This window comes from Helianthus annuus, chromosome 7, assembly GCF_002127325.2.
Source record: "Helianthus annuus cultivar XRQ/B chromosome 7, HanXRQr2.0-SUNRISE, whole genome shotgun sequence".
In the NCBI taxonomy this organism is placed as follows: Eukaryota; Viridiplantae; Streptophyta; class Magnoliopsida; order Asterales; family Asteraceae; genus Helianthus; species Helianthus annuus.
This window is the reverse complement of record NC_035439.2, coordinates 129,124,471-129,141,783: the sequence shown is the minus strand read 5'-3', so window position 1 is coordinate 129,141,783 and position 17,313 is coordinate 129,124,471. Positions and strand designations below refer to the sequence as shown.

The following is a 17,313-nucleotide window of genomic DNA, read 5'->3' as shown; positions in this document are numbered from 1 at the left end:
CTAGTTATACATATTAAAAGAAACTCGGCATGAAGAGTAATCAAAAAAATTTATAATATTATTATACATATTAAAAGCAAATCAAAAATTTTATAATTTTGATTGTTTTATTACTTAATTGATTTTTATTAAATAGATATCGATTTAGTTTATTACAGTACCAGTACGATATACGCACTCGGTATAGAAATTAACATATGTTTTATATCGATCAAAAATGATAAAAACGAACACTGGTACCAGCACCGATGTTTTTCAAACAATATCAATCGGTTGAGAGTCATGGTAGTTGTACCGATATTCATTTATCGTCGCAGACAGAGTTGACAAAATGAAAAAAAATGATATCGAAAACCATAAAAATGAATATAGATACTATGATATAGTGATATTGTCAGTTTATTGAAAGAGAACTAGACCTGGCAAAACAAGCTCATCCATTCCATTTTGGGTTGATATAGGTATTTTTAATTTTAAGATAGGTTAAGATAGGCCAAACAAAATTAGTCACTAGGTTAGGATGAGTTATGAAGTGGTGAATAAAAAAAAGAGTAGGCCGGGATGGGTATGAGACAAAATCACTAAACTATTTACTACTCGTAAATATATATTCACAACTGCGACTTCACCAATCGTCGCCATAGTACTCTCCCGTCGTTTTTCGTTTAAAAAAATAAAAAATAAAAAAAATTCTAAAAAATAAAAAAAATCATAAAAAATAATAAAAAATCTAAAAAACCAAAATATTCTAAGAAATAAAAAAAATCTAAAAAAATCCAAAAATTCGAAAAAAAATCTAAAAAATAAAAAATATTCTAAAAAATCCAAAAAAAAACTAAAAAAATCTAAGAAATCTAGAAAAAAATTAAAAAATCAAAAAATTTTAAAAAATCAACATAGTCTCGCTAGCATGAGACAACAAGGCTCTCCAATTTAGAGAGTGTGGTGGCATAACATAAGAAAGTTGACATTTCAAAAAAAATATTAATACATAATGTGATTAGTAATTAATTAGGTAATACTACTGATATTATTGATACAAAATATGATTACGGTTTTCAATTTTAACTAACCATCAAAAGATTATATACACTCATTACTTAGGTAATTAATTAATTAATAATAATTATAACTTTATATGTTAGTTTAGAAGTATGATGAACACTAAGTAGTAATTTTTAGGTATTTGTGTTTATTTGATTTATTATTGAATTTGATTTTTTTTTTTGTAATAGCTTGCGTTTAGTAACTTTTTAAAGCTAAAAGAAACTGAATATGCATATGTGTATTTCGATTGAATACGCAGATTTGCATTCAATATAGAGTTCTTTTTGGTGTCGTAGGTTATAAGCGTCGGTGCTGTAACGAACTTAACTGATTCTTACCGAACATCAGTATCTGTATCGCTAATATCGAAGCAGGAACCGGTGTTCATTTTAAGGGTTTTCTATTAATGTAAAAGATGACTTAACTTTTTTTGGTTCCTATATTGAGTGTCAGTACTGTAACGAACTAAACCGATACCAACCGAATTTCCGCCGCGTAGCGCGGAAGGAATCACACTAGTTACATTTGTGAATAAATAATAAGTTATTTAAATAGAGAACTAATAAACCATATAATATATTCCATTATTATTTACTGATTCAGAAAAAGAGAGGTTACGAGTAGAGTAAACAGGGGCGAAGGAACACTTCTTGCTTCTTATAATGATGAAGTTTCAAAGGTTATACTAGAGAATGCTCCTTATAATGCAAAGTATACTTCTGGAGATATTAAAAAGAAATTCTTAGTATTATTGCAAATAAAATTCGAAAGCATATTCGTAGTGAAGTGGGGGATTCGGCCTTTTGTGTCGTGGTTGATGAGTCACGAGATGAGTCAAAGAAAGAGCAAATGGCCAGAGTTGTGAGATTTGTTGATGAAGAAGGGATGATACAAGAAAGGTTCTTGGATTTGGTTCATGTTAGGGATACTTTATCAACAAACCTAAAAACAAGTTTGTGGAAACAACTTTTGCATTATCAGTTTGATGTTAGTAAAATTCGTGGGCAAGGTTATGACGGTGCTAGCAATATGAGAGGGAAATGGAACGGATTACAAGCACTTGTTCTTGAAGAATGTCCTTATGCGTATTACGTTCATTGCTTTGCTCACAGGTTAGTTACTTGGTTATTTTTTTCTTTCATTATTCAGTTTGACTAAAATACTTTTATGCTTATTACGGTTTTGCTTTTTTGCTAACAGGTTACAACTTGCCTTGGTTTGTGCTTCAAGGGAAGTTATTCCAGTACACCAATTCTTTACATATTTAGTTGACATAGTTAATGTGGTTTGTGCTTCTAGTAAGCGGCATGATGAATTACAAAAGGCAAAGGCAAGCGAGGTTGAAAAGTTACTGGAACTGGGTGAAATCAATTCGGGGAAAGGCCAGAATCAACTTGGGACATTAAGAAGAGCGGGTGATACTCGTTGGGGGTCTCACTATAACTCGGTTTGTAGTTTGATTAAGATGTTTGATGCCACTCGTGTTGTTCTCGCAGGAATAATCGATGACGTAGCTCATACTACTTTTGCTCAACGTGGAGATGCTGACGGAGCGTGGCGTAACATGCAATCATTTGAGTTTGTCTTTATTCTTCACTTGATAGAGAAAGTAATGGGAAAAACCGAAATACTTTCTCAAGCATTACAAAGTAAATCCCAAGATATTCTGAATGCCATGGAATTAGTTTCGGCAACAAAGATTACTCTAAATAATTACAGAAACGATGGATGGGATTCTTTAATTAAAGAAGTTACTTTGTTTTGTAACAAACATATAATAGAAGTTCCGGATATGAAAGCTCCATTTACATCTACTCGGTATCGGGCTCGTAAAAACGATCTTCAGTTTACATTTGAACATTATTACCGAGTAGATCTGTTTATATCCACATTGGATAAACAGATACATGAGTTAAATAGTAGATTCACGATTGAGTTGTTATCTCTTAGTTCTAGTCTAGTTTCAAAAGTGATTAACGTTGATCAGATTTGTCTTCTAGTTGAGAAGTTTTATCCTGAAGATTTTACTGACCAAGAGATCACTGGGTTACGAAGACAGTTAGAGCTTTTTAATGTTGAATTGTCAAAGAATATCAGGCTAAGTAGTGTATCAACTCTTTCTGATCTATGCAAAACTCTTGTGAAAACTAACAAACGAGAGGAGTACGCTTTGGTTGATAGAGTGGTTCGGCTAATCTTGACACTCCCAGTTTCAACTGCAACAACAGAGCGGGGATTTTCAGCAATGAAAATATTCAAGAATCGCCTTCGCAATAAAATGGCAGATGAATATCTCACAAATAGCTTGGTGATTTACATAGAAAAAGAAATTGATAATAAGTTCGATTCGGAAGACATAATTGATGAATTCAAAAATCTTAAAGGTCGTCGGGCTGAGTTGTAATTCTTCGTCCAGGTTCCATTTATCTCATATCTTTATATATATATGTAAGTCTTTTGTTTGTTATACAATATTTAGTTTTTCTATGTGTAAGAACGGGTACTTTGAATGAGTGATTTTTTTTAGTTTTATTTGGAACTATTATTATTTGACCCTACTTGAATCGAATAGCTGACCTGACCCGACCCGAAACATAACGATAGGAAATTTTTTTTGAATCTCATCACTTTACGCCCCCTCGAAACTTTTGGTTAAGCTCCGCCACTGAGAGTAAATGATTAAATAATATAACTTGATATAAAAGATATGATTTGATATACAAATATATATAATGAAAGTAATATTAATATTTAGTAATAAATATTTAAAAATTATAAAATGATATTTTGAGATTAGATATTACTGAAATAATGTATAAGAATATATTAAATAGTTATTATTTCTTAATAATGAAAGTTTATAAAATCTTATGTTCTATTTTATTAATGATGAAAGTTTATAAAATCTTATGTTCTATTATTACTGTGTTTTCTAATCAACTTTTTTTAAATTAAAAAAAATACATAGAGGCAAAATAAAATAAGCAAATAATAATAATAATAATAAATAAATAAATAAAATATCTTAAGCTTAAGAGTAAAATGCAATTTGCGTCCTTAGGGTTTTCGGACGGAGTTAACTTGAGTCCCCATAGTGAGGTTTTGGATGATTGAGTTCCTCACTTATAAATAGCGTTATGATTTGCGTCCCTAAACCCAGCTCTGTTAGCTAAGTTAACTGAAAATACCATTTTGCCGCAAATCCTTAATTTGAAACCTCTTATTTTACCCCTTGTTATTATTAATTTAAAAATGTACATTAATTTAAAAGTCATACACCACACACTGGAATCATCATCGATATCATCGTCATCCCCGTCAACAGTATTAGTCGCTACTCGTCGGAAGCCCTGAGTCCTTGGAACTCACAACTGTCACACCCCAATCAATGGCGGAATATGTTGGGGTATGATATGTGATTGTTCATAACTCATTACACTATTTAAAAGTGATATTTTTAATCATATCAATTTAATTATTCAAATACAAGAAAACAAGTTGTCTCATAACATAACATAAAGTAAAGTTTTATTTATTGAAGTTAAGTCCCATGCATCCTAAGTGTCTCATCATGCTTGATAACATCTTAAACTGAATCACCTGTATCATGTGTAAAATAACGAGTTAACGAACAAGTTGGTGAGTAAACATAGGGTTTGATACATATAGTAAGAGTAAAGTAGCGAATCAATAGTCAATGATATAATCTAGCACCTATGTATAAACAATGCAATGATCAAACCTTAGTTGACTAGAATTAGAATTTAATCAGATACGCAAATGCCATCGCAGGTCAAATTCGGGTGGGTGTCAATCCAATAACGCTATTATCTACTTCCTTAGGCATAGTTCGTTAATGATCAAAGCGAGAATCCAATGATAGAATAAACCCACAAATGAATAAGTTTAACATACACAACTAACACATAGACATATAACGAATTCGCATGATTAGAATAAAATGAATTTAAGATTTAATACGTATACATGATACATCCCAAAACAATAAAATAAAAAAGGGATTATAAATACTCACATGTTGCGAAGATAGCAATTTATAACTTAGCATAAGTTGTAGCGTTTTGGAAATAAATTCCAAAAATTATCCTAACACATATTATATGAAGAAGTATAAATGAAATGGATAAAACGGACACGATGGAATGTAGATTTCTAGGTTCATACGATTTAGGGGATTTTTAGTTTAAGTGATAAAAATGACTTAAGTGTCGAAAGATATATATAAATACAAATCAACAATTCGTATTTAATATATTAACAAAATAAGTATACTTGAACGATTTTGGCTAAAAAGATATAATATATATCTTACTCTAAAATAAATATATAATATATCCAAGATCGACTAAAAGTAGTATACTATACTTATCTACATATAGGGTGGGAGTTAGCTACAAAGTCTATTTTCCTACAAAGTTTAGAAAGTGTTCTAAGGGTGACATGTAGCATCTAGGGATTTTGTACTAAAAGGCATAAAGGTAATTGACTAATTACTTAACCTTTGGAAGATATATCTATTAAACAACAAAATGCTATTTTTATGAAAACCATATTGTAGGTTCTGAAATGGATCTTGAACACAAGGACTTCTTGTTTCTAGTGGTGCAACAGGTGCGGAATCCAAGTTACAACACAGACCGAGCAATAGTATGATCAATAAACACAAGATAATCACGTTTAACGTTCGCATATTGATGTGGACAAAGTTTGGTTACAAATTATACAATGAAATGCTCTTCACACTCTGTCCTCACACACACTTTGTTCTCGCTCCTTTAAGCTACTTTCTAAGTGACACTAGACCAGCTGCCCAAATGACATTGGACCGTAACCAAATGACACACTAGGTTGTTTGGCTTCAAATCCAAACAACATGCATTGAATCTAAACGACACAGAACAAGATCCGAATGACAATGGCATGTCATTTAGATTCTCATCTAAACGACATCATACAATATGTCGTTTGAAGTCATACATTGAATCTGTATGACATTTAAAGTCAAAACAATATCAAACATACTCTAAACGATAAGCAATATCCAAACGACATCATACATCATCCAAGGTATACTGTATCCAAACTATAAGCTGATGGCTTTTGGCTCTTTCTTTATATAGTTTGGATTGTATTGTTCAAGACAAACGACAAAAGAATGTCGTTTGACTTCGCTCATGTCACACCCCGATATTTCCACGTATTACCGGTGGGCCCGGTGGGGAGTATCGTGACATAGTTGATATCATCATAGTCAAACAACACAATGCACAGCGGAAGCAAAAAGATAGATTCATTTCAACCAAATAAAATGTAATATTAAGTATCACAAAGTGGCTGAAACAGATCCACAGGCGGATCAAATAAAAAGGAAAACTGTTCAACAGACTTTGACATCTAGAGCTTGCGAGACTTGATTATTGATGCCTGGAGTAGCCAGCCTATTACGTATAGTACCTGCACTTAGCCTTTTTGGAAAATACGTCAGTTTACACTGGTAAATACAACTTAACTGACTCATTTTGAAAAGGGTTTGAAAATTGATTTGAATGCACTTCGGCAAAAATATCTTTTATAACTTGGGACAATTATTTTAAAAATAATCTTGTATACAGTTTTACTTATTTATCGTCCATCAGAGCCGGTTTGTAGGGCCCGTCTAGATTAACTGACATGCCACAGGTATAATACCCACAAGGCTGTTTCCTTTAAGTGGGCTACCAGTTTTTACATATGCAGCTGTCAGGTGTACGCCTACACCCCGTGCTTAGGTCGTGGCTATTTCTTTGAATGCTGCAAAGGATATCCGGGACATGGTCATTTAACCTCCAAAGGCCATACACCAAATAATACATATTAAACGGGTCATGTAAATATATAGATCACAATACGATATAAATAACTACACACACCCGACCAAGCGGTACTTTTATAGTACCGTATCCCAAGCCCGTATAGGAAAAATAAGTTAAGAGTATTTACCTGAGCAAAGTATAAATCAAATACAGCAAGTGCACGTAGCTTTTACTGGGCTCCTAATCTGGAACGAAGGTTTTTAATAACCTATTAGAATCCTAACGGGTCTTTAATTAAGCTTAGACTTAGACCGGTTAGTTTTCAAAAGGAAGACACGGTTCAAACGCATGATAAAGCGAAGACCGGTTTAGAATGTGGTTTTGACCCAACAAGCTTGTATGCTTGTTTAATATGGGTAACTTAAGCACATTCTGGATTTTGAGATGAAACGAAATGGTTTGACCCGTTTCGGCTAGTTTATGCAAACTAGTCACATAAGCCGATCCGAACGCGAAAATGTGTAACGGGTAACCAAAAGAGTCATATACAAGTTTCCTAAGTTAATATGCCTTAAATATTTTGTGACATCAGTAAGATATCTTCTATTATGCCCCATATGAATTTAAACTCAAATTATGCCCCGTAAGGGCATTTTGGTCATTTAAAAGGGTATAAAAGAGTTTAAATATAATTCTGAGTTTCGGGTCTGATGTAATCAGTAAAAATACTTAATTTACTAAGTTATATCAGTAGGGTATAACCTATATGTGAAATTTATCATTTCTAACCATATTATGCACCGAAAGGGCATTTTGGTAATTTCACCTAAGGTTTAAAGGTCAAATCCGGAATCTGACTTCAAAAACTTTTACTTACTGTTAGAATATAAAAGTTTACTTAAAATATCAGTAGGTATCAAGTCTTATATATCTAATATGGTTTTAATACATACTATGCGTTAAAAATGCTTAAAAAGACGATTTTGAGCTATTTCCAGGTTCTTAAAAGAAAGCTGATATTTTTATTATTCCAGAAGGCTTAAAATATTTTATTTATCATATTAGATCAGTAGAAAAAGGTTTGATATCAAAAGGTTTGGTAAAACTCATTTTATAGCTTAAAAGGGCAAAACCGACAACTACCGAATTAAGCTTAGAACTCTAGGTTATGATCAGCCTAAAAATAAATAAAAATCTCTAAAAATCCCAAAATATTATTTTATATCAGTGGGTAAAAAGTTTGGTATCAAAAATTGGGTTTAGATAGGCTATATGCTAATTACGCCATTTAATTACTAAAAAGTTTTCTAATTACGCTATTGAGCGTAACTCTTAATCTAGACCTCAAACTGATGTCAAATTCTAGGTACAAGTTTATAAATCAGCAACTAAGGTTTCTACTCTTTTACATTTTCAAAATTCATGTTTTAAGGTCATATGGGCATAACAATCAACATTTAAGCATTTAACGGAAATATGCATATGAATCGGATAACTAATGATCCACGTTGTATAATCACAAAGGGTTATACTTATATGAAACCTAGTCCTAAATAAGCTCTAAGGCATTTCTAAATTATGCTCTAATGGGTCAGAGCTGAAAGTCAAAGCAAAAGTCTACTTTTGCGACTTTCGGTTCCGAACCGAGCTTAAACTGAAAATTGTCGAGTTGAACATGTTTAGAGATGTTCTTACATTAATTACCAAGTTATATTAATGATAAAGCAGGTTGCATAGCTTCTACATTGCTAATTATGCATTAGTTTGAAAATAAGCTTCATGTTGACTTTTTAAGATCAAGTTTGACTCGACAATTGACCTAGTTAGAGTGGGAATCAGAGGGTGCCCTTTTAAGGGTTTATTGCCCACATAATTACCAACTCATAGGTACTTTCAATTTGAATTTTGACTGGAGAAATTAAGATTAATGACGAAGTCAAATCTTAATTACGACGGTTTGACTTTACGCTAAATAACTAAGCTAAACTGAATGAAGAAAGGTTAATGATGCTTACCAAGGTCCTATGCACGACTAATGATCACTAGGAATGAGTCTTGAGCTCCAGGAACCTCCAGAAACCAAGTTGTGAAACTTACAAGTGAATGAGCAATTGAAGAACCCAACTCATGGCCTTTATATAGGTTTCTTAGAGCTTCAAGATCATTCCAACAAGGTCTACAAGTGTTATGGGATCATTCCAAGTGTCCCTAAGCTCTTTAAAACCATCAAACAAGCCCATAGGATCGAAAAACAAGCATTTAAGTCGTTAAATGGCTGGAACAGACACCTGTGCTTATTTTCTACATCTGGCATCCTCAGGCGGCCCGCGTAAGAGTCCATAGGGACCTTACGCGCCCCGTGTGAAGGTCTGATCCGGTCAACAAGTTTCCCATATTTGCAATTTAGGTCCCTGGTCCTTCCAAACTTGATTTTTACTTGTTTTCTTGCACTTTTAACCCTCTAATTTGACTTTTAAGGACCCCAAGTCATAAACCAACTTTGTTAAGTCCCCGGTTATTCATATGTTCACCGAAAAGTCTTAAATTTTAACGTTGATGCTTTTAATCCCTCGTATACGAATATTGTCATAACTTTCTCATACTTTATCGAAACCTTGTGAAATTTTTAACACACATTCTTGTGAGTGTAATTAATCATTACAAAGCTTCGGGTTTGCTAAAAGATCACTCAGAGGTATACTTTAAACATGTTGACACATTTAACCCTTGTAGCTAGTAATTCCTCACTTTCTTTCACAATTAGCTTCGTATGATCTATGACTCATTCGTTTAAGGGTATAAACATCATGTAGGGTTATTGAAAGATATATTTATCCATTGTTGACATTTTGAACCCTTATATTCACATACTTTCCTTGATTGTCAACTTTAGTCCCTCTAAAGTAATCTTTTACACGTTTAAAGCTCATGATACGTGTCGATACATTATTGGACATGAATTTTCTAGGTGTTACAGGTCACCTCACACATGAGCGAACAATCACTAGCTTCATACATAAAGTTCATCAACAAACTCCCCCTTTGTCACACTCTGATTTCCCAGTGGGCCCGGACTTAGGGTTTATGCGTGACAAATTGATATAGATATTCACAATTAACACAGCGGAAGTCTTGAAAATATAAAATAATTATTACAAATTACAAATGTTCAAAATAATATACAGACTAGAGTGTATAAAAATCCACAGGCGGATCGAATATCAAATGATTACATAAAAGACCACTAGGCATCTTGCATGGAGTTGCAAATTCCGCTAAGAAATTACCGGGCAGCTTCCAGCCTATTTACGTTCTTTGCAACCCGCGCTTAGTCTTTTGAAGATACGTTAGTTTTCACTGGTACCACATGGCAGAATTAGGAGGTGATCTTGGAGGCTAATGCGGTACCGCGTGGTGTATCTATATCGTGGTTATCAGATTGTGGTGAGTCTGTATCTCGAGGGGAATTGATTTCGTTTTATTTATTCTAATTTCGAGTACAAGTCGATCCATAAATAAGCTTCTGACTATCACTTAGTTATTTTTATTTCAAAACTTTCATAAATGTACTACTTAATAAAATCCGGTTCTAGGGCGTCACAGAGTATAGGTGACCCGGTTTATTTTAAGTCTCGGTAATCCAAGCCTTTTATAAATGTTATCTTCTAAAAAGCATCCATTCACCTTTTATTTAACATTATGTTCATTTATTTAAATCCTAATGTTTATCAGGTTGACCCTTACCACTAGTGGTATTTTACCCACTCATCCTAGTTAATGTGGTTTAATTACCACATTTGTTTTTGGGTTGTTACATAGACGTATTCAAAGTGATTAAAAATCAGTTATTGATGGTCATATGCAGTATATACACATATGTATAGCATCCCGGAAGTTCTAGACATGCGTCCCCGTTTTGTCGGTAAAAGAACAACCATGAGGCCCATGTGATAAACAGCATAAAGACCACGTATCTCTGAACCTCGACAATCTATCAAACGAAATTTCGGTACCAAGACATATACCAATTAGGGCGGTTCCCACACGGTCTTCAGTCCGTTATGTTTATATCGCTATGCAGACTTTATAATAATTGTGAGCCTACCGATACATCATTAGTAGAGCTACTTACCATTTAATCAGTTTAGGTTTAAAGAGGTTTCGATAGATCACTGATGTACTATCATTTTTTCTTTTTCTCGCCAGGAAACTTAGTTTTGTTTTTCTTTTGTTTTTGTCCTTTTTGACGTTTTTTAATGTTTTTGTATTTTCCTAGTAAAATTTACTCCCCTAAAATTCAAAAAGTAAATTAAATTTTAAACCATCTTTTTGGATTTTCTCAAGAAAAACATTTACAAAAACGATTTCCTGATGTGGATTAACTCTTGTTTTACCTTAATGTTGTTCACCAAAAGTAAATGATCAAAACGTGATTTATCAAAAGCTTTAGTAAATGAGTCGGCACGTTGGTAATCGGTGTGGACCTTAATAACATCGATAAGCTTCTTTTCGAAACAATCACGTATGAAGTGATATTTGATATCGATGTGTTTGTTCTTCGAATGCTGTACAGGATTTTAGTAAACCGTAAAGCAGGTTCATTATTGAAAAAAAGAACAAGAGTAGTTAGAAATTCAAAACCGTAGTCCCGCATCTGCTTCTTGCATTGCCAGGTGACTAAGTGGTCTCCTAAAAACTGACATCGAACCATTGTGGATTTCATGTTGATCTTGCAGCCATCATAATCACTATATGCAATCAAATCGAAGTTATCATCATTAGGGTACCAGAGACCGATGTCCGGGCAACCTTTCAGATAACGGGAAATCATCTTCATAGCAACAAAATGAGAAACCTTCGAGTTCGACTGGTAACGAGCAAGTAAACACGTAAGATACATGATGTCAGATCTTGAAGCGGTCAGGTATATGAGCGATCCAATCATTGCATGGTAGATCGAAGTGTCAATAGCTCCACCCTTTACGTCAGTAGTAATCCCTTGATTATGTTGAATTAGAGTAGATATGGGTTTCGTGTTGGCCATCTGGAACCGGCTCAAGATGTCACCAAAATATTTGTTCTGATGGGTGAAAATCCAAGACTCAGTTTGCTGTACTTGTAAACCCTAAAAATTCTCCCATCACGCTCATTTCAACTTTCTCATGCAGGACACACTTAAATTCCTTGCACACGTCATCATTGGATGAACAAAAGATAATATCATCCACGTACATCTGCACCAGCAAAAGGTCCTCATGCGTACACTTCTTTGTAATCTATTCCCCCGATCTGGCTAAAGCCACAAACAACCAAGTTGTCGCACATGATTTATCTTGACAACATTCCCAAGTTCATTCAAAATCATTCCTTCACTGGTACATTATCCTTTTTTATCTCCATCAAAGGCAACATATCCTCCTTGAATAGATCTGACATCGTATAGGAGCCTTATGTCGCCTGTCATGTGCATGGATGCTCCACTATCAACAATCCAAGACTAATAATAGTTCCTCCTGGAACACCCTGCACATGGTACTTCAACGATCAGTTTGAGAGGGTGTCACGACCCCCGACCCACCCTGGACGAAATCGGGAGCCGCGAGCAGCCAAGTGGTACCGGTGGTTTATTTTGAAAACATTGAAGCAGAAATTTCATCAGGACCGTGAGTTAGGAAAAATATCAGAGTTTAGAAACACCGGATTTTATTTATTAAATAGATGGGATAAAACCCATGTTTTACAATGGTAGCTTTAATAAGGGATAAACCTAATTACATAAAACAATATTTCTTAATTTAGTTTAATTGATAAAATAAGCCACTTCTTTATGCCTTTTAGTGCCGCATCCAACTCTTACTCCAATCTACTGTAATTACCTGAAACACGTTTTAAAAAGGTTTTGTCAGCAGGAAATACTGAGTGAATCATTCATTTTACTTAAAACGACGCATTTGTTATAATTTACAGTATTAAGAGCGATTACAATGTTTCTGTTTATCAACCAACTACCCATAGTATTTGTCACTCGACCAGCCATCGGTAGCCTCATTGCCCGATGGTGTCTGTGACTATGGTCATATCACCCCTTGGCTAACTCGTTGTCCAATGGTGACGGTTATCAAGTAATGTATACAAAACCCCACATACCGGCTGTAATTTGGTGATTACAAAGACTTAATCCCTGTAATTATAACTTTGAAAATAACTTGGAGTTTTGTAAATCAGTTGATAAAAAGAGAATGACTCACATTATAAGCATGCAGTATTGAATTAACAAGCTTCATGATTCAGATTCTTTTGAGAATTAGCATCTACTTTGATTGTAAGTGTATGGGGTAGTGTTTAGTCCACTAATAAGCCTGATAACCTAATTTAAGCGATAATGCACACGAAACTAGGTAAGTAACTAATACAGCAGTTACGATAACTCACGAGATTAAACCCTCACAACGAATGACAAAGTGCGATACTTAAACATCCAGCGGATTCGCAACGAATGACAGAGTATAGCCCGAGTTCGGGTGATACTCAAACATCCTGTCGGTATCACGACGAATGACAAAGTATAAACCCAATTTGAGCAGCACTTAAACATTCATCGAATAATTTCAATCGATCGGACATTGAATCGTAGCAGCGATCGAGTTAATACCCTGTATCGTAGCAGAATTCGAGCTAGTGTGTGTTTGGTAGTAATCAGAAGATAATTTGAGGTACGAATTGAATTTCTTCATCGTTCCAACACCAGAATGCAAGTCCCACACCCCTCTATTTATACTGAGAAATTGACCCCCTCGCGTGACGCGAGGGGTCACCCTGGGGGCGTCGTGTGACGCGACGGGACACGTTTCATCATAGGGTTGCCACATGTGTATGTAGCCTAGCTGATTCGACGGATCGAGAAAATTCGATTTAGACAGCGAATTATAAGGATAATCGTCAATAGGGAATACCCCCCTGAGTTTTAGGGGCCCTGATGGGTGTCTCGATTAGGGTTTCCTATTGGATAAAATGATTTAATAAATAATAATTTTGGTGAGAGTTGTTACATTCTCCCCACCTTGTGTTAAATCTCGTCCTCGAGATTGGACTATGATATCTTCTTGGGGTTACGTTACTTCTTTTAATATATCATGATTTCTGGGATGGAATCAAAAGATTAATATCATAAGATAGTTGGAATTCTTTAGTTTCAGGAATTGATGTTGGACCAAATGGGATGAAATAATAATATTAACAAGTTTGACCAAGTCTTCATGAATCAAAAGATATTTGATAAGCATGAATTTTGAAATAAAATGACTTTTGTAGAAATAATAGAATTCAATGTCAGAAAAGAACTTACTTTGATCAATTGAGGGAGATTCTAAATTGATAAATCTCTATTTGTGAATGGAAGTATGAAAAATAATTTGTCAATGATCAACCCGAAAATCAACATCGTTTACTTAAATGGTAAGGATACACTGGGTGATAGAATTTAGTATATCATGGTCTGAGTACATAACTGTATCAAAACTATTAAAATTGATGAATCAAATGAATGAAGTATGAATAGGGTTTATTATTTAGCACGGCTACAAATTTATACAGACACTGCAAAGTGATGTAAGAATTCAATAATTATGGTGACCGAATAAATTCACTGTTTTCGAAATTAACTGGAGTTTCAAGGAAGCGAATCAGAATATTTCAAAAGATGAGGTGTTCAAATGAATGAGATGAACTGATATTGTTTCCAAGGTGATTAGGTTCAAGCCAAAAGATATATGATCAATGAATGTTTACAAGTTTGTGAATGTTTTTTGGAAACAATAAAATTTACTGTCAACAGAAAATTCACTTTGATTGTCAACTGATGAAGATTCAGAATCAACAAGCTTGAATAAAATAGAAGTATAGAAATGATTTGTCAATCATCGAAATAGATTAGAAAATCAATGGGTTGAGATGAGTGAATTGCAAGGATACACCGAAATACAACAGAGTTTAGTGTATCATTGTCTTAACACATAGTTGTATTAAGACTATTTTCAAGGATGGGTTACACGAAAGACATACGTGGTTTTGAATAATTCGTATGATAATGATTAGCGCAAGCTACAAGTTTATATCGATACCACAAAATGATTCAATAATTGTGGTGACTGAACAATTTTCACCGTTTTTATAATCAACCAAAGCTTTTTGAAATAAAATTTTGGATATTCCTTTTGAATAGGATTTTCAATTGATGATGATAAAACCAAAATGAATATCATAGAATTTTCGATCAATGATGAAAGAAACTTTTAGAGGTACATAGGAATATGATATGAATTTGTGTACCTTTTATCTTAACACATAATTGTATTAAGATTGTTTAAGATAATGAACCAACAGAAAATAAATAATTAAATCCGTATATCAGATGTGAAAAGGAGGTTAGCTCAAGTTTCAAATTAAAGAAAACGCCACCACAAGGTGTCGTAGTGATCGAAATAATAATAGCGGTGACCAGACGAGTTCAATGAAAGTTCAACGAAGTAAATCCGAATGCTTGTTTCAAACAATTCTAGTAGGATTTCCGATTGAAAATGAAACAATTGGAATAATGTTTTTTGATGCGTGTCAGTATATATATGATTTAGATGTATATTTAAGCCCTTTTTACACTTTTAGCCAAGTTTTAAATTTATAAAACACGATATTTACTAACACTAAACACACATATGGGCAAGTGCACCCATCGTGGACGTAGTATAGTGTTGGTAAGATACCGAGGTCGTCCAAGGACACAAGAGCTTTTAGTACCGGTTTATCCTCAACGTCTAACCAAATCAAAATGTTAGAAAAGATTTTTAAACTAAGAAAATAAAAACTAACTAAATGCTGAAAATAAAATAAAAATAAAAACAGATAGACAAGATGAATCACTTGGATCCAACTCGTGTATTAGTATAACCTTTGATTATTTTCGCACTTTTGCGCTTGTTTAAGAGATTATCTTAGTTATTGTAGTAGGCCCCTCTTTTGAAGGCGACGTTACCCTCAACCCAGTAGTTTGAGTCAGCAAGGATACAATCCTAAAGGGTCGGATTATTGAAAGATAATGAATTAAGTTATTAATGCAAATTATGGTAGGCCCCTCTTTTGGAGGTGACGTTACCCTCGATTAAGTAGTCTGAGTTAGCAGGGATACAGTCCTAAATAGCCGGGTTATAGTATTAATAGTAGTTAACTTATGAGGGGGTCAAAGAGTTTGGATCCCCGCCATCCAATACCTATGGGCATTGAAGGAGATCCTACTAAATTTGACCCAGGTCCCTTGCAGGACCTCTAAACGCTGAACAAGGGCAAGACCCTTACCAAACCGTTCCCTTAACCCCCGACCAGGTAGCCAACATACCTCCATATAGACCGTGGAGATATGAATGGTGAAAATCTTTTATTTTATATAGACAGTAAAATAATGCCAAGACACCACGGACAAACGATAAGGAAAGATCACCTTCAACATAAGCAACTAGTTATTAAAGTCATTAATACAAAACCAAATAAAAAGTGCAAAAGATTGAAAATAAAAAGTATTATACTAAACACTTGTCTTCACCAAGTGATGTAAGAGACTTAGGCAAACATGGCCTTGATTGTCAAGAACTCTTACGATCAATCTTGGATCCCGAGACGACTCACACACTCTATGATGGACAATGGATGATGGTGGTGGATGATGGTGTTGTGATGGTGGTGGGTGGTGGATGAAGTGTGAGAGAGGTGGTGTGCCAAGGGATGAGTTGCAATGAAACCAAGCACTCCTATTTATAGGCTGAACAGAAGGCTGGGCACGGCCCCGTGCCTGTCTGACACTCTCTCTCTCTTCATTAATTGTAATTCGCAATTACAATTAATGCGCCTGCTGTACTTTCGCCACGCCCCCGTGTTCACTGGGCACGGCCCCGTGGTGGGCAATAGAAGCTACTATAGGTTTGTCTTTTCTGCTGCTTCTTGGGCACGGCCCCGTGCTGGCTGAGCACGGGGCGTGTTCAGTCTTCTGCCTTCTCTATTTTGCTTGGGAGGATGCTGTTGCGGGGTCGGGCAATCCACTTATGTTCCTTTTCTTGTATTTATGTTAGATTTAGCTGTCTTTTTGCTTCTTTTGTGAATTTGAGCTCATTTAATCCTGAAAATATAAAAGGAAGACAAAAACACTCTTTTTCCAACATTAGTACTTAAAAAGGGTTAGTTTTATGCCTCATTTGATGTAATTTATATGTTGCATTTTAAACACATCATTTTTCGATCGAAAAGATCAAGAAATACTCGATTGATATTGTAGGAACTGTTAAGAGATACACTGAGATATGACATGAATTTGTGTATCATTATCTTAACACACGATTGTGTTAAGATTGTTTTTATAGGATAAACCAACAAAGCGGATAATTAAATGTGTGCAAACGAAAAGCATAAA

General features: G+C 34.4%; 1 protein-coding gene across 1 annotated transcript; it reads left to right on the top strand.

Annotated features, from left to right (window-relative positions):
* The first annotated feature begins 1,896 nt into the window (after positions 1-1,896).
* On the top strand, positions 1,897-3,451 carry LOC110866834 (zinc finger MYM-type protein 1-like). The gene is made up of 2 exons (XM_022115984.2): positions 1,897-2,159; positions 2,248-3,451. Exons 1-2 carry the CDS (start codon positions 1,897-1,899, stop codon positions 3,449-3,451), a joined length of 1,467 nt encoding a protein of 488 aa, XP_021971676.2.
* Positions 3,452-17,313: the final 13,862 nt, after the last annotated feature.

Excerpts from the sequence above, each read along its gene's own strand:
- LOC110866834 (XM_022115984.2), top strand. The coding sequence starts at position 1,897 with ATGGCCAGAGTTGTGAGATTTGTTGATGAAGAAGGGATGATACAAGAA. Across the intron at positions 2,160-2,247 it reads GTTCATTGCTTTGCTCACAG|GTTACAACTTGCCTTGGTTT; the intron begins GTTAGTTACTTG and ends TTTTGCTAACAG.